The 23,155-nt window shown below is 46.6% G+C and overlaps 10 protein-coding genes across 10 annotated transcripts; 6 read left to right on the top strand and 4 right to left on the bottom strand.

The window, feature by feature from the left end:
• Window positions 1-600: 600 nt before the first annotated feature.
• N7483_001337 (alkyl/aryl-sulfatase) lies at window positions 601-2,506 on the top strand (the record flags this gene model as incomplete). The annotated part of the gene is made up of 2 exons (XM_057084774.1): window positions 601-1,719; window positions 1,784-2,506. The coding sequence occupies 2 exons, from the start codon at window positions 601-603 to the stop codon at window positions 2,504-2,506; spliced, it is 1,842 nt and encodes a 613-aa protein (XP_056950923.1).
• Window positions 2,507-3,143: 637 nt separating this feature from the next.
• On the top strand, window positions 3,144-3,923 carry N7483_001336 (ribonuclease H-like protein; the record flags this gene model as incomplete). The annotated part of the gene is made up of 1 exon (XM_057084773.1): window positions 3,144-3,923. The coding sequence occupies one exon, from the start codon at window positions 3,144-3,146 to the stop codon at window positions 3,921-3,923; it is 780 nt and encodes a 259-aa protein (XP_056950922.1).
• Window positions 3,924-4,536: 613 nt separating this feature from the next.
• N7483_001335 (FAD-dependent oxidoreductase) lies at window positions 4,537-6,212 on the bottom strand (the record flags this gene model as incomplete). The annotated part of the gene is made up of 3 exons (XM_057084772.1): window positions 4,537-4,902; window positions 4,968-5,694; window positions 5,908-6,212. 3 exons carry the CDS (start codon window positions 6,210-6,212, stop codon window positions 4,537-4,539), a joined length of 1,398 nt encoding a protein of 465 aa, XP_056950921.1.
• Window positions 6,213-7,243: 1,031 nt separating this feature from the next.
• On the top strand, window positions 7,244-8,681 carry N7483_001334 (uncharacterized protein; the record flags this gene model as incomplete). The annotated part of the gene is made up of 8 exons (XM_057084771.1): window positions 7,244-7,345; window positions 7,409-7,474; window positions 7,540-7,644; window positions 7,703-7,793; window positions 7,850-7,946; window positions 8,006-8,193; window positions 8,241-8,318; window positions 8,383-8,681. The coding sequence occupies 8 exons, from the start codon at window positions 7,244-7,246 to the stop codon at window positions 8,679-8,681; spliced, it is 1,026 nt and encodes a 341-aa protein (XP_056950920.1).
• Window positions 8,682-9,300: 619 nt separating this feature from the next.
• On the bottom strand, window positions 9,301-10,554 carry N7483_001333 (cyclic nucleotide-binding domain-containing protein; the record flags this gene model as incomplete). The annotated part of the gene is made up of 1 exon (XM_057084770.1): window positions 9,301-10,554. One exon carries the CDS (start codon window positions 10,552-10,554, stop codon window positions 9,301-9,303), a length of 1,254 nt encoding a protein of 417 aa, XP_056950919.1.
• A 1,847-nt stretch (window positions 10,555-12,401) lies between these two features.
• On the top strand, window positions 12,402-14,239 carry N7483_001332 (carbohydrate-binding module family 48 protein; the record flags this gene model as incomplete). Its single annotated transcript, XM_057084769.1, has 3 exons — window positions 12,402-12,424; window positions 12,600-12,732; window positions 12,971-14,239. 3 exons carry the CDS (start codon window positions 12,402-12,404, stop codon window positions 14,237-14,239), a joined length of 1,425 nt encoding a protein of 474 aa, XP_056950918.1.
• A 1,778-nt stretch (window positions 14,240-16,017) lies between these two features.
• N7483_001331 (WD40 repeat domain-containing protein) lies at window positions 16,018-18,683 on the top strand (the record flags this gene model as incomplete). Its single annotated transcript, XM_057084768.1, has 3 exons — window positions 16,018-16,478; window positions 16,536-16,669; window positions 17,887-18,683. The coding sequence occupies 3 exons, from the start codon at window positions 16,018-16,020 to the stop codon at window positions 18,681-18,683; spliced, it is 1,392 nt and encodes a 463-aa protein (XP_056950917.1).
• A 968-nt stretch (window positions 18,684-19,651) lies between these two features.
• On the bottom strand, window positions 19,652-20,530 carry N7483_001330 (aminoglycoside phosphotransferase family protein; the record flags this gene model as incomplete). Its single annotated transcript, XM_057084767.1, has 1 exon — window positions 19,652-20,530. The coding sequence occupies one exon, from the start codon at window positions 20,528-20,530 to the stop codon at window positions 19,652-19,654; it is 879 nt and encodes a 292-aa protein (XP_056950916.1).
• Window positions 20,531-21,072: 542 nt separating this feature from the next.
• Window positions 21,073-21,762, bottom strand: N7483_001329 (dual specificity protein phosphatase family protein; the record flags this gene model as incomplete). Its single annotated transcript, XM_057084766.1, has 1 exon — window positions 21,073-21,762. The coding sequence occupies one exon, from the start codon at window positions 21,760-21,762 to the stop codon at window positions 21,073-21,075; it is 690 nt and encodes a 229-aa protein (XP_056950915.1).
• Window positions 21,763-22,777: 1,015 nt separating this feature from the next.
• Window positions 22,778-23,135, top strand: N7483_001328 (uncharacterized protein; the record flags this gene model as incomplete). The annotated part of the gene is made up of 2 exons (XM_057084765.1): window positions 22,778-23,039; window positions 23,089-23,135. The coding sequence occupies 2 exons, from the start codon at window positions 22,778-22,780 to the stop codon at window positions 23,133-23,135; spliced, it is 309 nt and encodes a 102-aa protein (XP_056950914.1).
• Window positions 23,136-23,155: the final 20 nt, after the last annotated feature.

Here is a 23,155-nt window from a genome sequence, read left to right as displayed (position 1 = left end):
CTGAGCTCGGGATTGCGTCTTATGGCGTGAGCGGGAAGCTCTATGTCGTCAAGATGGGACTAGATCTACTCTATGCATTCTTTCTTCTTTTATCCACTTGGATCAGGCCAGTTATGAAACATCCATGGATATGAAAATTTAATGGGAATCTTGAAATCAATTGAATCCGCGAAGGGATTCAGTTTTTGTTCTTTTACAATAGCCGGTATTATCATAGAATCATTTTACTTATATTACCATAGCCGAAACTTGAAACTGGAAGATTCTAAACCTCAGTCAGATAAGGCTTTCCTCGGATTAATTCCGTTCAAGCCAATCGCGACTAAACTTATAAGGTTATCGGCAACGTGCCACGAAACGTGGGCATCTAATCTACTAGTAGCTTGGTCCGTCCGAGACTCCGAGTAATTGAGCCCCACGTCGGCATACTTGGATTTGTATGCTCCGTACTCGGAGATAGTTTTCAATTATTTTAATTATTTTAATCAAGCTCACAATTCCCATTGTGTTTTTCTTTGCCTTCTCATTCTCTTACCCTCCCCTTTGCTGCCTTTGTTATCAAGCTATAATCATAATCGGAACTTTGAACCAACTTTCACCATGACAGCAAACCCTTCCTTCGAAGATACGGCGGATTTTGAAGCAACAGACAGAGGATTCATTGCTGCGCTCGATGACGGCATCATTAAGAATGAGAGTGGAAAGGTGGTGTGGGATATCAACGCATGGGACTTTATGAAGGGTGAATGCCCCTCCACCGCGAACCCGAGCCTCTGGCGACAGGGTCAATTGAACTCCAAGCACGGCCTGTACGAAATTTGCGAGGGCATCTACCATGTCCGCGCATATGACTTGTCAAACATGACCATTGTCGAAGGAAAAGAAGGAATCATTATTATCGACCCGCTCGTTTCCTGCGAATGCGCCGCTGCCGGCCTCGCCCTCTACCAAAAGCACCGCGGCCACGGCCGGAAGGTCACCGGTATGATCTATTCCCATTCCCACGGCGACCACTATATGGGAGCTGCGGGAGTGATCGACGCAGACACAGAAATTCCCATTATTGCACCCGAGGGCTTCCTCGAGGCTATTATGAGCGAGAGCATTCTTGCCGGTCCAGCCATGCGCATGCGCGGCGCACGCATGTATGGTAATGCGCTGCCTCGGAGTCCAACGGGCCAGATCGGTACTGGTCTTGGAATGGGATCTAGTGTTGGAACTACCAGTTTGATCCCGCCGAATCTCCTGATCCAGGAGACTGGCGAAACCCATGTCATTGATGGTGTTAAGATCGTTTTCCAGATGGTACCCGGTTCCGAAGCTCCAGCGGAGATCAACTTTCACTTTCCTGATTTCAGGGCTCTCTGTATCCCCGAAACAGCGACAAACTGCATGCACAATATTGTTACATTGCGAGGCGCCCAGGTGCGCGATTCGAAGGCGTGGTCGGGATACCTGGATGAGGCAATTGTGATGTTTGGATATGATTCAGATGTCGTTTTTGGTAGTCATAACTGGCCGACGTGGGGTCAGAAAGAGCTGGTGACCCGCCTAGAGGAGCAACGAGACTTATATGGGTATATGCATGACCAAACAGTGCGATTGATGAATTTGGGAAAGACTGGTGTTGAGATTGCCGAAACTATGGAATTACCACCAGCTATCAATCGGGCCTGGCATTGCAGAGGCTACTATGGATCGCTGAGCCATAATGTCAAGGTATATTGTTATTATCCGCTCACAAAATTATAGTGCTTTCCAATACTGACATCGATTTCGACAGGGAATTTATCAAAAATACATGACCTGGTTCGATGGACGCCCCGAACACCTGTGGCAGTACCCCCCAATCGAAGAAGGACAGCGCTATGTTGAATGTTTTGGCGGTGTTGATGGTCTTTGCGACAAGGCCGAAACCTTCATCCAGAAGGGGGATAGCCGGTTTGCGGTAACTCTTCTAGCACACGCTGTGGCGTCAGACCCCGAATCTCCAAGCCCCCGCGCCAAGATTCTTCTAGCCTCGGCCTATGAAGCTCTGGGATTCGGTGCAGAGAATGCAACTTGGCGCAACTTTTATTTGACCAGCGCCCAAGAGCTTCGCACAGGAAAAGCTCCTGGTACCATCGCCGGTGGACGGACAGCGCTGGGTGATCAACTTAGTATCGATCAGTGGTTTGAGATTCTGTCTGTGATGTTGAATGGAGAGAAAGCTGCCGAGTCTTCGTTTGTAATCGACTTTGATGTGATGGATGTGAAGCAAAAGTGGAGAATCATTGTGAACAATGGTGTTCTGACGAGGCGGCTGTTGCAGACATCACACCAGCTGCGGAATGCACAGGAGATGGTCGCTGACCTTTCCATGGTTCTCACAAGGGCGCAGTTATTGGATGTTATTCGAGGTAATGAGGTGGATGTAGAGACAAAGGGCAGTGTTCATGCACTAAAGCAGCTTCTTGACTTAGTTCATGTGCAACAGGGCTCTGCTCGTGGACCGGGTCAGCTGTGAAGCAACCATAGATGAATAGTTTTAAGAATAGGTTATGAGACTTCATGCTCTTAGAATTGTACTGCTTTGCTCAGGTCACGAGTCATTGTTTTCTGAGCTTTATCATAAGAATATACTCAGGCTAGATCATGCTTGCCTCCAGTTTCTCATTCTTTGATAGTCGACACGTACACAAAAAGAGGATCGGGTCATTGGACCTGGTGTTATAAGAGTCAGGTAAGGTTATCCCAATATACTACCTGGTTTTCTAGGCGGTCAAATAGGCCTCACTATACAGATAAGGAAGGGACGAAGGATGATGCTCATGGAACACGTGAGGGAGCAGGTCGCAATTGCCTGGAAGAGTTATCTCACACTCACACTCACACTCACACTCACACTACTCTACTAGGCAGGTACCCATGAACTTCAACCCTGAAGCTCACGTTCTCTGAGTTCTCAATCTCATTACATTCTACACACTCTCCCACTTCCAACACATCAAGTTGATTCTTCAAATACACCTTCCAAAGGTCCGCTTTCTTCGTGGCGCACACGATTTATTGGTCTGCAGTAAGTATACAGCTCTTTAAATTTCATAGGAGAAAATTGAGAGTCAAGGAACAGTGAGGGAGATTTGGCTGACACCGATCCAGCGATGAGCAACGATAATCGTCGACATTATTCCAACCTACCACCGTACGGGACAGTAGCATCAGGATTTGTTCAAGCTGGCGTTTTCAACAGCTTCACTCTGCCTCCTCGAACTTTTGACAGTCTGTGGTTTGGCACTGGATGTATCTTCCCCGAAAAATTCATCCCTCCTTACCAGGATCCAGCGTCTCTTTTCAAGCCCTACACCATTGATAAATGTGTCCCAGCCAAGCGACTCGTTCACCGCGACTTACACAAAACCTTCATACTGTACACTGATGGTGCGTGTCTTAACAACGGGGCCCCGAACGCAAGAGCCGGCTGTGCATTTGTTTTTGGAAAGGCTGAGCAAAATTCATACGAGCCTACCTGCGCGCGATTTCCCCTTGAAAATAAGGGACCAACTGGCGAATATCACAGACAAACGAGCAATAGGGCAGAGCTCCGTGCTGTTCTTGCAGCTTCTCGGTTTTGCGACTGGCGTGTTGGACGGTTCAACAGAATGGTCATTGCAACTGACTCAGAGTATGTAGTCGAGGGCATTACTACAGGGCTACGAAACTGGATCCCACGTGGGTGGAGATTAAATGATGGATCGCCAGTCATGAATCAAGACCTTTGGGCGTGCCTTCTCGGTGAAGTTGAACGGTGGCACACATATGGCATGAAAATGGAATTCTGGCGCGTTAGCAGATTGGAGAACCGAGAAGCAGATCGTTTTGCAAGTATTGCTGCTTCTGAAAGGCGAGAGGATAGTTTTCAGGATCACAGGCTTGGGGTGTGATTGGTATGGCATTACAATGGTATGACTTTGATCACCTGGGCAGGGGCATCGTGTCATAGCGCCTGCTTCATGGCTCATCCTTTCTGTTACTTGACCATTCAGAAACTACTGGTAGCTTTATCTTAGCACTAAGAGAGACTCGGACTCAATTCCATTACCATTATCAACAAATTTCCACCTTCAACAAGTACTATTATCACAAAGACCTTACTCGACATAAACCTATGACTAAGATTATTGTCTGAACAACGCGAGTGCCCAGGTCACAACCTTTCCATTCACAGGACGGATAATATTCGACACTCTAATATTGTGGTGCAAGTGGAGCGATTGAGCTCGGTTTTACCAGATTATTCAAATCTTGGAATGAGTGAACTCATAGTTCAACTTTGGTGGCTGTATTGTCATCTGAATTTTTATTGGGCACTTCAACAATTTCAAGTTCAAATTTATGCAACATCTAATTATTCTGCAACACATGTGGCAATATGTGTGTCAGTGAGAGTGAGTATTTACAACTTGGATTCCCTGCAGGAAGAAAATGCTGCAAAGATGAACAAACGCTTCATATTCTCAACATAATAACCTACTATACAGAAATACCCCTATAGTCCTAATTAGGAAGCTTCAGTCCCTCTGGGTCTGTCGCTGGTAATGGGAGATAACTCAACCAAGGACCCCCGTTCGAGAAAGCGGCATACAGCTTTGCCTTGAGTCCGTCACTAACCCAAGGGACGATATAACGAGATGCAAATCTGAGAGTCCAGCTCGACTGCGCCTCATAACGCGTGATCTGACCGGAATTATTCACAACAGTGTGGGCTCGAGGCTTTTGACCAGCGACATATTGGTTGAAAACCTCGGTCAGTTGCTCAAGGGATGGCGAGGGAGTTTCCTTAAGTAATGGTACAAGACCATTGGTGAAACGAGCAATTCCTTCATAGCCCAGGTTACCACCCAAGCCAGGGTTGATTGTGGCCTGTCATAAAAAATTTAATTCAACGATCTTGTCCGATTCAGTAATACCTGGTAGGCGATTCTTACCTTATGAACTGCGTCACCCATCAAGACTACTCGGTTATGAGTCCACTGCTTGATGACACCTTCTTCCAAAGGTACCATTGTGGCCTTGACGCGTGCATCCCAAAGATTTTTCACGGTATAACCGGGACCCACAGCAGAGCTTCCATACTTTTCAATGTATGCCTCTGCATCCTCATCTGTAAAACGGGGACAGTTCGGGGTTCTTGTGAGACTGTCACTCTTGACGAAAAGGAACCAAAATACAAGTCCATGCACACCTGCAGCCGCAATCGCTGAATAGCCATCATAATAGACGTTATGAACCATAGCATCGGGCAAGAATTGCTGCGCTTCAGTATCATTGCGAGAGACAGCAAAGATACAGTTATATTCACTTGTGAAAGCTGGGTTTGGAGAGTTGTCAGTGATACAGAACATGAGAGCAGAGAATAGAGGAAAAAGGAAATACTTAAACCCACCTTCATTGATTTCCTTAGCGAGGGATTGGTCTGTGACGCTGATCTTATCGGCCATAAGTTTTCTCACTTTACTGTGGATTCCATCTGCACCGATCAAAATGCTGCCTTCATGCTGCTCGCCATCCTCAGTGGTGATGGTAACCCGATCTGCAGTTTCTTCATATCCCACGACAGCAGTCTGAGCATGAAGCTTGGACTTGTCTTTGACGTTGTTATGTAAGACTTCCAATGCCTTGCATCGCTCCACAAAAATAATAGGACGTTTGAGGCTATACAAGGTTGACGAGACAGGTTATTAGAATATTGGTTCAATAATCATTATTTGCTTCGATGTGAACTCCCATCCCATTACTACATTCATCCCATTTATCCCCCTCTGAGAAAGAAAAGGTGTTGGATGAAAAGTGAGGAAGGAAAACCATGGAGCCTCAGAGAAACAAAGATCAATCTGATCTCCCGGTGACAGAGAATTTCTGACTTACACATCCTGAATGCGAGCTATCACATGGGATTCCTCAAAGCAGTAACCCTTCTCATCATAATGATTCCGATCTTGAAGAGGCACAACTTGTTCCTCAATGTCTTTCCAAACACCCAACTGCTCTAGAATGCGAATAGTGTGTGGATGCAGTCCAATAGAAGCTCCTAGTTGAGGCGCAAAATCACCTTTCTCAAACAATTCATAATTGACATCCGCACGTTCAAAAGCCAAGGCCAGACCGAGACCCACGAGGCTACCACCCGCGATGAGGACCTTGAATTGACTTGTTTCTTGATTGGAAGCCATAATCGAGAATTACACCGTAACTGTGGAATCGAAGACCCTGAAGTTCCAGATGTCGAACTTGAACTTGAAGCGAGGCTTAAAGTTTTGAGGATTATCAATAAATTATAAATATAGTACTCAATGCCTGAGCATACGGGGATTAAATGATTTCTACTTATTAGCGGAGTAGTTTATACCCCTTAACTAATTTGTTTCCCATGCCCCTTTATTTACCTCTTTGAGATTTCGGCAATTGTCCAGGTTGATGTTGATTTTTTTTTTCTCTTTTGAAGTAGCACTAAATAGGTTTAGTTTTGGCTTGAGTTCGGTCATTAGAGAAGAAAAGAAAAGTGGAGATTGAATGCCGCGCATACCAACAGCACTTGAGCGTTGCACTAATCCAAACATGGTCATTAGAGGGTCATTATCCACGTTCATAAACTCAATTTGTGCATTTGCATTTGTACTTCAAGTTTTGACATCCCCCTTTCTGAACATTGAACTTGACTCCATAGAAATACTTTGCAGGTACTATGTATTCACAATATAATAGCCTTGTTCTAGCCGAACTTGCACATGTGAACCTTATTATCAATTCTACAAAGCTATTGTGTACTTCATACTACAATACTATTCTTAACATGGAGTAGTGAAACTGCACCAGACTCTCGGTCCTAGTGGGCTGAATTGTTCCCAGCGGCGACCACTTCCAGGGCACACGACTCCACAGTGGTCACCGTCAAAACAAATGAGGATCGACACCTATTCAACGTTCTCGAACAAATTTAAGATATTGAAGGCCATTGAGCTTTGATCTGCATTGGCCTAGATGGGAGGAGATTTGATCTAAACAGAAATAGAGAAGAAAAAAAGAGGCGAAAAGGAAAAATGCAGTCCCGGGGAAATGGGCATATCCTCCAGTTCATAAAACGTCCTGTGTCGCAGTTTTTTCCCACCTAGGGGCTCCGCACCTCGTGGCTTTTTTTCAAACTTTTAATTTGAATGCAGTTATCCCCTTGACGGGAGATTTCTGACATTCTCTTCAAGTCACCATGGCGATACCTCTCACATCGGAGGAGCGACATCGTCAATCACTCACATATGGCTTGATCATTGGCACGGGAATTCTATCGTTGATTGTTTGTGGACTGAGAGTAAGTAGGTTCTCCACTCGTGGGGCTCGAAGATGTGAAGACTTATATTAATCTATCTTTCAGCTCTATGCAAGGGCCAAAGTGGTTAGGACATTTGGAGCTGATGATATCGCCGTCTGTATTTTGTTGGTAGGTCATATGGACCCTTCAAGCTCGGATCAACTATGGGTAGTATTAACTTGACATTTTAATAGGTCATTACCCAGATCTTTAATGGTCTAGGAGTTGCCATTGTCTATTATGGAGAAGGACGACACTATACAAATGTCTCTGAAAAGGATCAAGCAATTTGGCTCAAGGTACACAAGATGATTGATTCATGATCCATCGAAAACATTGCTAATGACCTTGAAATAGCTTTATTATGTGGCAATGTGCCTCTACCTCTACGCGTCACTGTCCGTAAAGATGAGCTTACTGATCTTTCTCCGACGAATCTTCGTTAAAGGTATGTTCTTCACAATCCACTGGATCTCCAGGATTCACGCTAACAGAATCTACCAGCTTGGATGAACTGGCTCACGTTAGGCTTAATGATCTTCCAAGTTCTATTCTCAATCTCTGGCTCATTCGTTCTGGCCTTTCAATGCGATCCAGCAAGGTAAATAAACACTTCAATTCCACAAGAATTTCATCAAGCTTACCTACTCAATATCATAGAGCGGCCTACGATACAAGCGTTACCGGAAATTGTTATTCGCAATTCAAGTTATACCAAATCACACTATACCAAGCCGTGCTCATCTTCGTTTCGGATGTCATCATTCTCATCTCGCCGATGGTAGTCCTCTGTGGATTAAACATGCCTACCAGAAAAATCGTCGCTTTAATGTTTATTTTCGGATCAGGTGCGTCCAAGATTGAGTTTATCTCAAGCTAAGCTAATTGAGACCAGGTATAATTGCATGTATCGCTCCTCTTGTGCGCTTTAGCACACTGGATTATCTACGCCACGGCACAGAAGATCTTACCTGTAAGAAACTCTCACCTCAAAATCTCAATTGGATGAAACTTGAACTAATTTATGTTTTTCATAGACGACTCCGCTTCTTCTTTATACTGGATGGCCATTGAATTCAACATTGGTCTCGTCGCCGGTTCGCTCTCCTCTCTCCGACCGTTACCATTTTTCCGACGATTCGGATCGAGTAATGGATCACGATATAAGATCTCAACGGGCGATACACCACACGAACTTGCGAATCGAACTAAGAGTGTGAGAAGCAAGAAGCTTAGTCATGGTATGGGGACAACGATATTGGAGGAAACGGTGAATTCGAGTCAAGAACGGATCGTCACTGTTGTCAAGGGGGGATTTTGCATCATCACGCAGTGACCCTGTCTGAGTTGCGTTTGAATTCTACGATTCAATGAAAGAGGATAGGGTATAATAAGGAAAGGACATATATGTATTGCATTTAATAGTCTCCTGGGAGGTTGGCTCGGAGTGTATTGTATTGGCGTTATGGGATGGTTTTTATATCCGGGCATGCATTTAACCTTGAAAGGTTATACGAGAGAATTTGTATGAATTAAAAAAAAGATGAGAGATTTCTAGTCAATTGCTCTGCCCTATCAATATAGAGTAAAAAGCACTTGGTAACTTGAAGGATTCAAGTGACACAGCAAATAGTATGACAAGGACGATAGTAGGTACCTATGTCGGGAACCGCGCCGCGGGTAAAAGAGACAAGAATTTGTAGATACACGAAGTCGTAAGGAATGTCGAGAAAGGTGGGAATATAGAGAGAGTCATAGAGCAGCAAAAACACACGGACGAAAAAAAAGGAGAAAAGAACACAGGGAATGCGGAAGGGATGGAACCACGGCTAAAAGAATAGCTGGGATTTTAGGTGAAATAATAAAAGAAACAACAATAATTGTATCACACCCAGTCTCACATCATAGAGCTCCAGGTCCATCTCCTATTTGGATTTCATCGTATCGTATCACATTCATGAAGAAACGGAAGACTTGGCCGCATCCACCTGATAATCAGCCCGACGCATGATATCCTCCACGGGTCCTAACAGTCTCTTAAACCCATCACGACCCAAACGCGCCACCTTCACTTCAGTTTTTGTGACGATACTTGCCGCACGCGGCTTGTCGTCCAATAGAGCCAATTCACCAAAGTAGTCGCCCCGGTGGTAATTCTTAACCGAAACTCCGTTCTTGAACGCCTCAGCCTCGCCGGACTCCAAGAGATAGAATGCATCGCCAGGGTCACCCTCGTTGATGATAGTGGAACCAGCGGGGTATTTGATAGTATCCAGGGCATCAGCAATCTTCGACCGCTCATATGGCTTGAGGGACGAGAGAAGAGGGACCTCCTCCAAGAATGCCTCATACATACGACGCCGCTGGAAAGCCGAGTCCATCAGAATTCGACGGAAGGTGATGCGATCCAACGCCCAAAGTGTGCTCTTGGCCTCTGTAGAGATAACCGTCGCGGCACGTGGCGCATTGTACATTAGAGCAAGCTCACCAAAGGAGCCACCAGGTCCAGTACTGCTGACCTTGTTTCCCAGGCCATCGAGACCGGGTTGCACCGAGCCAGAGGGGTGAATATAAATATCAAATTGGCCCTTCTCCACGATGTAGAAATAGTCGCCCGCGTCTCCCTGAGATATCACTTTGATGTCTTTCGCGGGGATGGGCTTTTCAACGAGTGCGCTCAACACGGTCTTGAACTGCTCATCGTCAAGGTGTGAAAACAAGAAATTTCCACTGACCGCAGTCCTCAGTCGTGCCAGTTGCTCATCCGTCTTAGGATGGTTTGGGGGTGACCAACTATCAGTTCCAGCGGACGTGGGGTTCAAGGACTCTGCAGACACGGAGGTGCGACGACCCAGCGCATAATTGCTGGGGAAGCCTTGACCTGCGGGGCCCGGCGGGAGAGCTCCAGCCTCATCCTCACCCGGATTACCCGCGCCCGATCCAGGACCCGAGTCAAAGGGGCTCCCCCGACCGAACAGCGAACCTCCAAAGCCCTGTGTTCCACCTTCAGTTCCTGCGCTTCCTGCGTTCTCTCCGAAAAGGATTGTCCCTTGAATGCTACCAACGTTGGCCTGTCGAAAGGTCATGTCAGTTGGTGACGTCACCTCATATTCCTCCTCCTCCGTGATTTGGTGAATGTTGGGAGATTTATCACGTTTGGCGCTGGTGTTGACGAATGGGTTGGACCCCGGGAATGAATTGTGTGCCATGACTGGATGGGTGATCAAGGCCGGAGAGGCCGCCGCTCCGGCCACGGTGAAGCTGGAATATGTAGGTTTGGAGAGAGAAAGGTGTGACAAAAGGGGCCAGTAGAATGTGAATGACAGGTGTCTACTGTTGTCCAGACAAATAGTTAGAATGAAAGGAACTACTACGACCAATATATATGGGGAAGGAGGAGAAGCGGGAGGAGAAGCTGGAGGAGAAGCTGGAGGAGGGAAAGTTGCAGAAAGAAAAAAGAGAATGGTGAGTGACCAGTAGGAGGGGCAATCCCCCAGCTAGACGGGAGGGTGGGGATCAAGCAAGAGTCTTAATTGGAGAAGGTGGAGTGAAATGATTGTCCCAGACCATGTCTCTCCACGAAGAAGGTCTCGGGAAGGGGGGGTCTTTCATGCAAGACATGGATTATGGAAGATGACTGACTCACCTAGACTATGGGGTGGGAAAGCAGGGGAAGACAAAGTGGCGCCAAAGAAATGGGAAAATGGAGATCTAACTGGGACCGAGCCGAGCAGCCCAGGTCTCGTGCAAATCAATTGGAAGAGGATTAAAAAGAGGAAAGGGAAGAGAGAAGGAGGGGTAAAAGGAGGGAGAGTTGGTCTGAGCTTTCCCCGTCGATCACCTTTTTTATGATCGACGTCACTCTTGTTTCCTTTGGTTCCAACAAGTAAATGGAAAAGAAAAATGATTCAATGGATAAATTTGAATCAAGATCTTTTCACGGTTCTAAATCCGAGACATAAAAAAAGGGATCAAAAATGGACAATTCAAGGAAGAGACCAAAAGAAATAATACGAGGAAAAAAAAGAAGGAAAAAAAGAAGGTATGTTCCAGGTGTCTTCTAGAAACGAAGGTGATCACTGCATTGTCGCCACAGTGGGACATGGGGTGGCAAATGGGACCATCTGACTCTTGAAGTCATCCATTTGTAAATAATGTATTATATAGTGGAATATAGTGTAGGTCCACTTAAAGATACTTTGAATGGTGGATTATAAAGACAAAGATTGAATATGATTGGATTTCCTATTCCCTCTTAATTCTTTATTCTCCAGATGTCGCCGTTTGCGGGACATTCTACAGTACTCAAGGACTTGAAGTACTCAAGTGCTCTACGAGTACGAAGTACGGAGGACATTTATTTAGAATTATCTATATCTACTATTAGCAATTAGTCTTTGATAGTAAATTAATAATATAAGAATAAAATATCACTAGTATAATTTAGTATAAATACTATAAGTATTAACTAGTATGAAATGTATCCCCATATGGAGTACTTTTGTCGATCATAAGGGGTCAAACACGAACATCCCGTGACTCAGTTCATTAGGAAACGAACAGGAGTTAGACATTTTTATTTATGTATTATGCTACAAAATATAATAATAAATTGTATAAGTTAAGAGAGTTCGCTAATCTTCTACATTTGTAAATGTCGGTCTAGAAGATAGGACTAATGCCCAACCATGGTTCTAGTGGGACTCTCCGATATGATAGATAGTGTGGTAGTATCAGCATATGCATAGTTATGAGGAGTTATAGAGCTGGAGTATAAGAAGTTCAAGATAATTTTGAACTTGAACTGCAAATATAATCTCATTTCCATGCAGCTCTCACATTTGAACTGCCAGTGACTTACACTTGCATACCTGAGACTCTGAGAGCCCCGACTAGACCGGGCTGACCCTGACACTTGGTCTGTGTCATACCCCACTCGGATTTAGCCTTGGAGAAGCTTGGAAGCGCCCTGTTCAAGGTTTTCTCCCTTTTCCCTCTCTTCCTTCAGCTTCTTTGATTCCTTTCCGGTGATCTGTTCCTCGTGACAAGCATCGCAATGGGCAGTTACACGTTCCAATGGTGAGTCTTTCAATCCATTTTACTCGTTCTGATCGGAAGCGCGGGTGTCCACTCTAATGCGGAGAGCTCGAGTTCTTTATTCTCTGCCCCAACACCCCTACACCACCCGTGGCACAGACATATTACTATCCGGAATTGGATCGCTGACTGGACGGTTCCTCGCATTTGCATAAAGGCCTTATACAGCGAACGAGGTGTTCGTAACCGGCACTTTCGATGATTGGGGTAAGACGGTGAAACTGGACCGGGTGGGCGACATTTTCGCAAAGGAGGTTTCTCTTCCGATTAAGGAGAAAATTCAATACAAGGTATTTTTTCCATCTTTTTTTATCTTTTTTCTCCAAGTTTTCTAGGGATTTGCGCCGCAGCCGTAGATAGTTCAAACGTTGCGGTGAGCGTCCCTGCCTCAGGCTTCCAACCTAGGCTTTGTATGACGCCTTTCCTCACCACTGACGTCATTCGCTTTGTTCCTTTCAACTATAAGAACCAGTTGAAGCACGTCACACTAAGAAGTGAGAGAGAGGGGTACTGACTTTGTTTTACAAGTTTGTTGTCGACGGCACTTGGACTACCGATAAGAAAGTACGCGAAGAGGACGACGGTTCAGATAACATCAACAACGTCTTACTCCCAGAAGAGATCCAGACCCAAACTCCCCCGACTCAGACCCAAAACAACACCGATTTTGATCCCTCCAACCAGATTGAACCCACTGCCGCCACTGCAGCCATGTCTGGCGTAACCCCTGACTCTACGACCGCAGCCCTCGCGGCTAACGTACCCAAAGAACTGCCCACTAGAGAGCAAGTGAATGGCAGTCTCCCGGGCGCATTCCCCGACACTCCGGGACAGGAGTCCGACAAAATACTCTCTGTCAATCCAATCCCAGCCTCGGGTGGTATCGGGAACCCAATCAAGCTGAACCCTGGAGAGAAGGTCCCAGATCCCAGCACGATCCATGGCAATACCGTCGAGTCGACCGTGAAACTGGATCAGGCGTCTTATGAAAAGGGTGACAGCGTACCCCTTGGTAGCGCCGGTACTCAAAGTGACACAGCCGGACCCAGCGCATTCTCTCTGCCCCCTGTATCCAAGACCACCATCCCCGAATCCAGTCTACCTATGGGTGGACCTGCTCAGCGCGCGGCTACAACTGCAGAAGAGTTAAACCACGCTGGAGGTCCTGCCCAGCAGGCCGCCATGGCTGATCACGACTACACCATTCAATCTGCCGCACCAGGCTCCACCACCGCTGCCCTGGCCGCGCAAGTTCCCTTAGAGAAGGACATAGCCAACCAGACCAATGGCACTGCGCCTGTAGACGAAGTCCCAGCTGTGGTGAAGGACTCGATCGCCGAGGCCCATCGGGATCCCGAGGCGACAGCTAACAAGGAGGCGGTGGAGGAGAAGAAGGATGTCGAGCAAGAGCTTCAGAAGAAGGTCGATATTGATGAGTCCGCTGGAACCCCTGCGCCCACCGAGACCGCCACCCAGACCGCGAAAGCGCCCGGCGCGACCACTGCTGGCGCCACTGCAGCTGTTTTGAGTACCGGTGGCTTTGACTCCGCCAATGTGTCCCCGACCTCGAGCCCTCCTCCAGGACATGCAGCACCTACCTCCGCTCCACCTACCTCTGAGCCGAAGGCGGCTGAGACCCAGGCCCAGCCGACTGCGACTCCCGCTGCAGAGCCTGTTCCCGCAAAGGAAGTGAGCACCTCCAAGCCTGCTGAGAGCACCCATACCACTAGTAAGGAACAGAAGAAGAAGCATCGCTTGAGTGGATTCTTTAGCAAGCTGAAGGAGAAGCTCAAGTAGATGTGCCATCTTGCGACAATTTGTTAGCGACAGTCTCCTGAACATGCGTGTTCCTATCTACCCTTTTCCTTTTTCATTTTCTTTCTCATTTGGAGGGATTGCGATGGTTTGATTTGTTTTCGCTTGAATGTTTTTACCTGGATACCTATTTGCCCCTCTTGTCGCATTGTACTCCAGCAAGTCCTGCTCTAATGACCTCTGATATGTCCCCGTTGAATGAACATTTACATTATGATATTGTCCTTATTCCATTCAGGAGTACATCTTAAGATGATATTGCCGCACGTTCCAGTCTGTCGTATGCGTATCTGGTACTATGTACTAGGTATTATGTAAATGTAAAGATTCAAGTTTTAAAGCACTCAAGTGCTTCAAGTCGATGTCAAGTCCAATCCCAGACACCACCTTTGAAGCATCTCAAGTTTAGTATAACATTGAACCTTGGAACTCAGGCTCCAGTGCTGCCCGTGGTCTTTCACACACTGGCATGTGCACATGCATGTTCAAATGTTGTGCAGCTGTCCCAATTCCACCATCAAAAAGGTATAGCATTACTGACTTGCCCATTCAATTTAACCGGAAAGCCCAGCATACTAAAATCATGAACTACATTAGTACTCATTCAAGAAAATCGAATAGGAAGTCATACTCTCGACCAGTCTGCGTACACCCACAACCACAGAAAATAGAAGCAGGCCAACAAATCACCTAAATGGTATCAGTTACGATGATGCGATCCAAGATTTCAGTTCAACTTGAACATACAGCCGCGAGAATAGTAGAACAAAATCCTAAATCGTCAGATATAAGTCTTTATCGGAGATAGATCTGTTCGGTAGCCTCTTACCAAGCGTCGGTCCAACAACTTTACAATGGCATGGATTCTGATCGGTGCCACATTGGAAACAGATTGGGAAGATTGGGAAAAAAGGGACGTCGCACATGTTCAAGTCAGGATGGTTCAATGTTGTTCTGGATATTAAACTAGTAGATCATAAGGGAAGCTTCAAGTTTCCAGCGGAATCGATTGGGAGAGTCTGAGTTATTTCAATTGGCAGTCCGAGAGGCTCATAAGGTATTTGATTGAGTATTAGTAGCTCTTCACATCTGAAGTGATATCTTTCAAGCTTTCCCCAGATGCCGGATGGCACCGCTTGAGTTTGAATTCTATCATTATGACGCAGATGAAGTGATCTCGATCGGGATAATTGTGGGGATCTTCTATATAATGGACCTCGGGGCAGCATTTCGTCTCTAAATGTTCAAATTCAGAAAATTGATCGTTCTACTATGTGTAAATTTCGAATTCGTCCGAAGCTGCCAGAAACAGCGTCAGATGACGCCGAAGTTGGCGTTGCCGGCCCCCGGGCTTCATTCCACGGCCCCACGCCAACTCATCCACGCACCTGCCGATGCAGATTGACCCACCTGGTGCAGCGCTCAGGGCGACGGGCGTCTCGCTCAGGAGCCCATCACACGTCGGCGATTCGCTGCACACAACGCGGCCGTGAACTTGTCTCACCCACCACTCACCCCCGGCTCACCTTCCGCACCCCTGTAATGTGGACCTGCCGGTCGACACCTCCCGCCATGGTGGGAAAAACCGTGGCCTTTGCGACCTACTTCCGCTGGACGTTATAAATTGCTCTCGCCGCCCGGCCTCACTTGAACTGAACATGATTAAACCCCACCCCCGATTATTCAAATTCTACCTGTCTATACCACTCAATCTTGCCTACATTTTTCTCTTGTTGATCTCGGATTCATAGACAGGCGGTATGACGAAGCGTCGAAACCGGCATGACTCTGAGAGTGACTGCTCTCAACGATTTTGGACAGAGTCGGAGGCAAGCGACGCTGACTCAGAAACTGATATCTCAACCCCGGAGTCCTCTGTATCGATCCGTAAGAAATCTCTCGTCTTCCCCGCCAAGAAACGGCAGCGCAGCCAAGGGTCGTCAACTTGCACCAGCAGCGAATCCGAGAATGACAGTGGTCAAGCTGTCCACAAGAGGCCGAAGAAGAAGATCAGATCCAAAAAATGGCTGGAGGGCGTGAGAACTGTTCAAGAACGGAACTACCGAGAGGGAATTGACTCAAGCGCAAGCGATACGGGCGGAGGGGATTCCTCCACCGATCCAAATATTGAGTCGGATGATATTTCGTCTGATAGTGACAGTGATGGCTATGCTGATGGCACGAAGACCCAAATTACGTTTATGAAGGGTCTTTGGGAACGGTAAGTGAATTAAAACCATCGATGTTTTTTGAAGCTCTTTGTCTTATTTCTACATAGATTCTGCCGCAAACAACATAAAGCAAACCATTCATCTTTTGACTTGAAATGGAAGGACCCTCAAAATGCTCTCCGCGCAGCAGGAAAGAGAGAATTCACCAAGTTTCTCTACTGGTGTTTTCGAGTCAAGCACGGTAGGAACGGACGACGGAATAAGGGTATAAAAAAAGCTAGTACTCTTGACACATACTGGAAGATGTTTCTTCGCCATTACAAGAAAGCAAATGAGGACCTAATGTCCGCTGAGCTGGGACGAAGAATAAGAAAGGTTCGGCTGGAAATTCCCTGTGGTATACCTCTTACTAACGAAATGATTGCAAAAAGAGTATCCGAAAGATCGTAAAACATAAGGGGTTGATTACGGACGAAAAGGAGAAACCACCAATATATATTAAGGATGTGGTCCTTTTGCAGGAAATGGTTCTCCGCACAATGGACAAACGGTTCTATATTGGCCTCCAACGAATGTAGCAATGTCTCTACAATCTTATGGCTTACTTTACGGTGAATCGGATCAGCGCAATGAGAAAGCTCCAATACAAACATCTGCAGTGCTCAATCCAACGGGATCCAAAGGGAGGACCACCGCAAATTTTGCTTGAAATTACCTACAAATTTGCTAAGAAGCATCTTGGGGTGACACAAGGGTAATTTCTCATTAAGTAGAAACCACTTGGAAGTAGAGATGACTAATATTGAGCAGAAATACTTTTGTCATTCCCGAGATCATTTACGATCCGTCGCTTATTTTGAGCCCTTATGAATTTTTACTTGGCATTCTTTTCAACGACAATGCCTTCCGCGCGCCTGGAATAAAATCCCAGGACGACTTGAGAAGGCTTTGGCTAGAAGATGGCCGATAGCAGCTGCCATTACCGCTGAAATCAGAGAAATCAAATCATTATGTATTCTGCAAGGTTTAAGCAAGCCGCGGTACCATTCACGTTATTCGGGATCAGCCAATCTCGACTTCAGCTTTAAGCAAGTAGTATCAAACATTTGGTGAGATTGCTGGCTTTCCGAACCTATACATGCATTGCAACCGATACAGTGGCGGAACAATCCTGAATCAGAGTAGTAAGTTACTTGTCCCTTGAAATTTGTTAGGAGTTAAGAAAAAAAATAGGCTAAGAATGTCAAGGGCTTGTAAGCGATGCACAACAAAACTTGATCATGAAACATATAAGTATTTAAACTTTTTTGAATCATTATCTTCCGCGTCGTATCGGCATAGATATACAGGCTATGATGAGAGGGCTCAAGCCCAACTTAGCGATGATAAGAGTGGTCATCTGTATGGGGAGATAGGTCGACACCCGACGGCCTCGCGAGCTTACTAATGACCAGAAAGCGAGTGTTGAAATGATTCCGGAGCTGCAAGCTGCGATATACAAACGTGATAGCTTCGCTCGGAAACTCGACGAATGTGGCAAAAACAGTCGCAAAGGATTAGATCGACTCGAAAAGCTCAAGAGGAACGTGACGAACACATACAGCCGGCTACTATACGATCTTCGCAAGCACGTGAGGGAGGAGTTTGACAGCAGTCAAGCTGTCAAGGACAGCTGGTCACCAGATGGAAGCCGGCTCGCATCAGCATCCGATAAGAAAACCGTTAGAATATGGGATCCAACTACCGGTCAGAGCATATTAACTCTCAAAGGGCATAGTGGTCCGGTATTCTCGATTGCCTGGTCGCACGATGGAAGCCGACTAGCATCGGCGTCTTTCGATAAGACAGTGAGAATCTGGCATCTGGCCACCGGCAAGACTATGTCAACTCTCAAAGGGTACTGGGACTGGGTTACCTTCATTACCTGGTCGCAAGATGGGAAGCGACTTGCATTAGCATCCGGTAGTAAAACAATTACGATCTGGGATTCAGCCACCGGCCAGAGCGTGTCTTCTTTCGAGGGACATAGCGGTCTGGTCCGCTCAATTGCCTGGTCGCCAGATGGAAGCAGAGTCGCATCAGCGTCTGATGATAAGACAATCAGGATTTGGGATCCGACTACCGGTCAGAGATTGTTGACTCTTGAGGGTCACAGTGACTCGGTCATTTTGATTGTCTGGTCGCCAGATGGAAGCCGACTCGCATCGGCGTCTGATGATAAGACAGTCAGAATCTGGGATCAGACCGCTTTTTAGAGCTTGTCAATTATTCTTAGTGGTCCCATCGACTTCCTTTATTTCGATGAACTTGATTCGAATCGTCTACACACGAGTATTGGCACATTTGACGTATCTTCAATTGCTACTACCATGCCTAAATCCCATACCCGAATCTCACTGCCTAATCTCACTGCCTGGGCGAGATCGATATGGCTTAAGTGATGACTCTTGTTGGATTACTTTCAATGGACTCAACCTTCTGTGGTTGCCTACCGAATATCGACCGGTCAGTTCCTCTCTTTTTGCTGTATTCGCAACCAAGTTGGCCATCGGATGTTCATCAGGTCGCGTCACTTTTCTCGTGCTCACAGAGAAAAACCCTCTCTCTGGACTTTAGTCGGTGTGATATTCCTCGGAACCCTATACCTTTATCCGTTTCATCCTGAATAGCCCATAAGTACCTTCTAGAATCGTCCTTCACAGGCCGAAGTAATGAAACGCCGGTCTGTCAAATCGGGACTACCTGAATAGTGCAACAGAGAGTATTGGTATTGACGCCGTAGATCAATATGTTGATACGCGCAGGGCAGCCTGTACCCAACCACCTAGGAGAGAGTGCGCGCGAACTGGCGCCCTGGAACTCATCTGCCCTACTGGTTCGATCGCATGTCGATTCGTCAGTCCGTCGTCTGCTATCTGGTGTTGCCGCCAACGAGACAGTCAGCTACTTCGGGCGTTGATATGAAAAGTTCTCTTGGTAAATCGCTGCTCAGGGAAGAGGTCTCCGAAAATACATCGAGAATGGATACGTGGGGCGTCCGGTGTCACAGAGGGATTAGTTATTGCTTTTGAAGGGGATGATAGGGGGGCCTCATGAAAATGGGAGGACTTGAATATTGCTTGTGTATGTAAAGTACTATCGGTCTAACAAAACTGTATATGTGAAAAGTGAGTCTACCATAATCTTCCATTAAAGCAGGTCCACGCCACCTTATTACCCCACATTAGAACTCCAGATCACTAAAGACAACCCGCATCATGGCGCCCTCTAGCGGCAAAGGATCGAGAATCTTCTCAACATATGCTGGCCAGTCGTCAATCCACTGCAATAAAGGGAAGATATGAGCATATTCCCAGTATGAAGGATACCATCCAGCCGTTTCCCAGTCCACAAGAGCAGCTACCTCATACTCTTCTTCATTTGTGACAGAATTGACGACCTTTCTGACAAGAACGTTCTCTCTGTGGAGATCTCCGTGGGTGAATGTAGGTGGATGATTGCGAAGTACTAATGGGAGGTGGCGAGCAAGATAGTCGGAGAGAAAGCTGTGGCTGTTTGATTCGCTCCACATATTTTTTGAGCGAAGTGCGATGGCTTTTCCGAATTCTTCTTCCTTCTGAAATGGACCGGTAACAGCAGGGTCTAATTCACGGGAAAAGAAGTACCTATGGGGAACGGGTCCGCGATTGACACTGCCATAAAATCCGAGCGATGGTAACGCTCTCATTTGATCGAAGATGCACCGCAATTGTCCAACAATCGAGTGTTTCTTTGCCTCAGTGAGCGAAGGCCACGCCATTGCTAGAGAAATGCCTGGGATGTATTCCATGACGATATACAAGGTATCCCGATGCCGGTACATGGCGTAGAGTCGTGGCGCTGCGATGTTGAGTCGTTTTTCAACAAAAAGTAGAGCATGTCCTTCATTCTCAGTCACAAGTGGGCCATGTTTCACAACATATTTTTCTCTGATTACGACCACGCGCCCACCATAATCTGATCTCTTGGGAAGGGTTCGTGTTGCTCGTTCAATTTCATTCTGATCAGGAAGAGGCCCTGGTAATTGACCAGCATCCCGATAATAAGGGAGAGAGAATGACATGGTTGGAGGGGCGACGTCTACACCGCCCGTATCCAGCAGAATAAGGCTTCGTCGCCCAAGTTACTGCCAACCAGAATAATACGCCAAGACAATGACAGAGTAAATAAGCCGCTCTGTATTGGAGTATAATCAACGAGATTTTTTTAATCAAGTAATTAAAGAGGAAATAAAAATAGGACAAAAAAGAATCAGAGGAGTGTTATCGTTAATTGATGATCAATGGTCTATTGGTTAAAACTAGGGCCTAAGAAATTTATCGGTCCTCGCAAAGAAGAGGTGCCCACCGAGGTTACTTCAATTTGAATCAGCAAGAGGGCGGTCGAATCGATTTGTGGCTAGCGATTGTAATTTCTATTTGCACAATATTGGCCGTTGTATCTTCTCCACCCCGAACTCGGAATCATACCAAAGTTCTGATCATGTTTCGCCTCAAAGTAATATCCATCGGTAATTTTCTGAGTACTGTTACCGAAAAAATGTATTGCTCATATTCATTGCGCCGAATATCCCGCTATGTGACAATACGCCAATCCATACCTTCATTAAAGATTCTGAGGCGCCAGCGGTTCATTTCCGGTGAGCCCTCTTTTTTCCAGAAGAGCAGCCCGATCCTCCATATATGCTTTGTAGGGCGCTTTCGGGACAGTCTTGTCTTCGTCCTCCCATACTTGATATCCAACCTCCTCCCAAACTTGAAGTTGACGAGTAAAATTCGGGCTCGGTTTAATTCTTTGCTTTGATTGAACAAATTCCAATACTTCCACTTGCTGCATGCAAAATTTGCGCATCAAATAGGCAATGATAATCGTTGGCGAGCGCGATATCCCAAGATCACAGTGGATTAATATGGCCTCCGGAGGTGCTTCGCCCGGCCCATCATTCGTATCGTCTTTGTGTTCGAAGGTCAAGGACGACAGCAACGAAAGAGCCGGGGATGCCATCTGGTCGATGAAATCGCAAATATCGCTCATATGAGCAAGGAGGTCTTGCGTCGACGAATCAGCACACTGAATCCATTTGTGACGATGTGCCGGAACGCCTGCCTCTCTCGTAGTAGTGTTCCACCACACCCACCGAGCATCAGTGAGAGAGACGATTGCGTTGATACGATTTTCTTGAAGCAGCTCCCGTTTGTACGACGCTTCGACATTTCCAAGAAAGAGACCAGGTACAATCTGCCTCACCCGCGCCGCGAACGCCATCTCCCACTTCTTCTTCCTAGACTTCTCCATATTCTCTCCTAATTTATTTTCGCCCGTCGTAGCTTGTCAGACCCTTCTCCTTCCGTGGGATTTGTGAGAGACGAGTGGTGGTAGATGAGAGACTGATCGCTAGAGTGGGGTTCAGGCGGATGGTTGGACCCCATTGTTTTGCTTAGTCATTCAAAAACTCTCAGAAGCCCCCTTTCGCAGATGATAGATGGACCGGGAAGGGCCAGCTCTGGTGAAGCTCATGCCACGATGTCGTTCTCTTACCACCAGCGACCATTTTTGCTATTTCAGAGCATGCTAACTGAACTACTGGGGGACGATACGCTCCTCATCTACAGATACGTGAGGCCCTAACATGACTCCTTCGTTCATCGTTTCGGGGCGACGCACTGCGAAGAAGTGGGTCAGACAGCTACGCGTCCCATACATTTTGCCCCGATGCACGTCGGAACTTCAAGGCTCGACCTGTTTCTATCTTGCTCATCCTGGTCAGGTAAAGGGACGAACGTTATTGCCTCCGATGTGGGGACAGAGATGATCGTTCAAGCCCCACTCACAGACATGAATAGCGCGTAAAGTAGGAGCAGGGTGGGGCTCTCAACACTTGTACTAATATTAGTTAACTACAGTAGCGTAGTGGGGGAGACTGCAATTGCGCATCGTTGGTGCGTCAAGGATGAAGGGTCAAAGCCTTCAGGCATCAACGGCTCCTGTTGGTATTTGTCGTTTTTACTGTGATTTTATATTCAAGAATCTAATTCTTTTGTTGGCCGAAACTGACTTGTTTCAAATAAATCAAGTCAGACGTGTTGGAGCTCCTGGGTCCGTTTTGTGGACAGAGATCTCTCGGGGAGCCTCACATCCACCAATGAAACGTATCCCTTTGCCGCCCTCTGCGTGCTATCTCAAGTCTGAGTTCAATGGGGGCATTAGGTATCAATTATTTAAGCCTGACCTTCTCCAGCCAAACCCAGCCTCTGGAAAAAGGTCTTATTTCTCAAAGCTACACTGCAGAAACATCTACCCCTCAACCAGCATGTCGGATATCCAAGAATGCCAAAGCCTCGTTGCCCAGCTCGGGGGCGAATATAATAACGAGGATAGAACCACGTTCATCGACATCACTCCTGAGAAAATCCTCCAAACTTCAACGATGGCGCTTTGGGCGCAGTCTACTTCAGGCCAGAGGCAAATCAATCTGGGCCTGCCTGCTGTAAAAACCTGGCTGAAAAATCTCGCGGCCAATGGGCCAGGTCGTGCCGAGACGTACCAAGGTGTCACATACAAATTTGTCAAGCGTAAGTTTCTAAGTGATTACTTTCAAGGTCCACAGCTGATGATTCAAAGAGGAGCCGAACAGCCGAACCACCACTCCCTTATCGAGCCTGGATTAAGTGGATGGGAAATCATGATC

This window comes from Penicillium malachiteum, assembly GCF_028827825.1.
Source record: "Penicillium malachiteum strain IBT 17515 chromosome Unknown utg000001l:1.0-8184562.0:1.0-8186909.0, whole genome shotgun sequence".
Classification (NCBI taxonomy): domain Eukaryota; kingdom Fungi; phylum Ascomycota; class Eurotiomycetes; order Eurotiales; family Aspergillaceae; genus Penicillium; species Penicillium malachiteum.
This window is presented reverse-complemented; position numbering and strand designations above follow the sequence as displayed.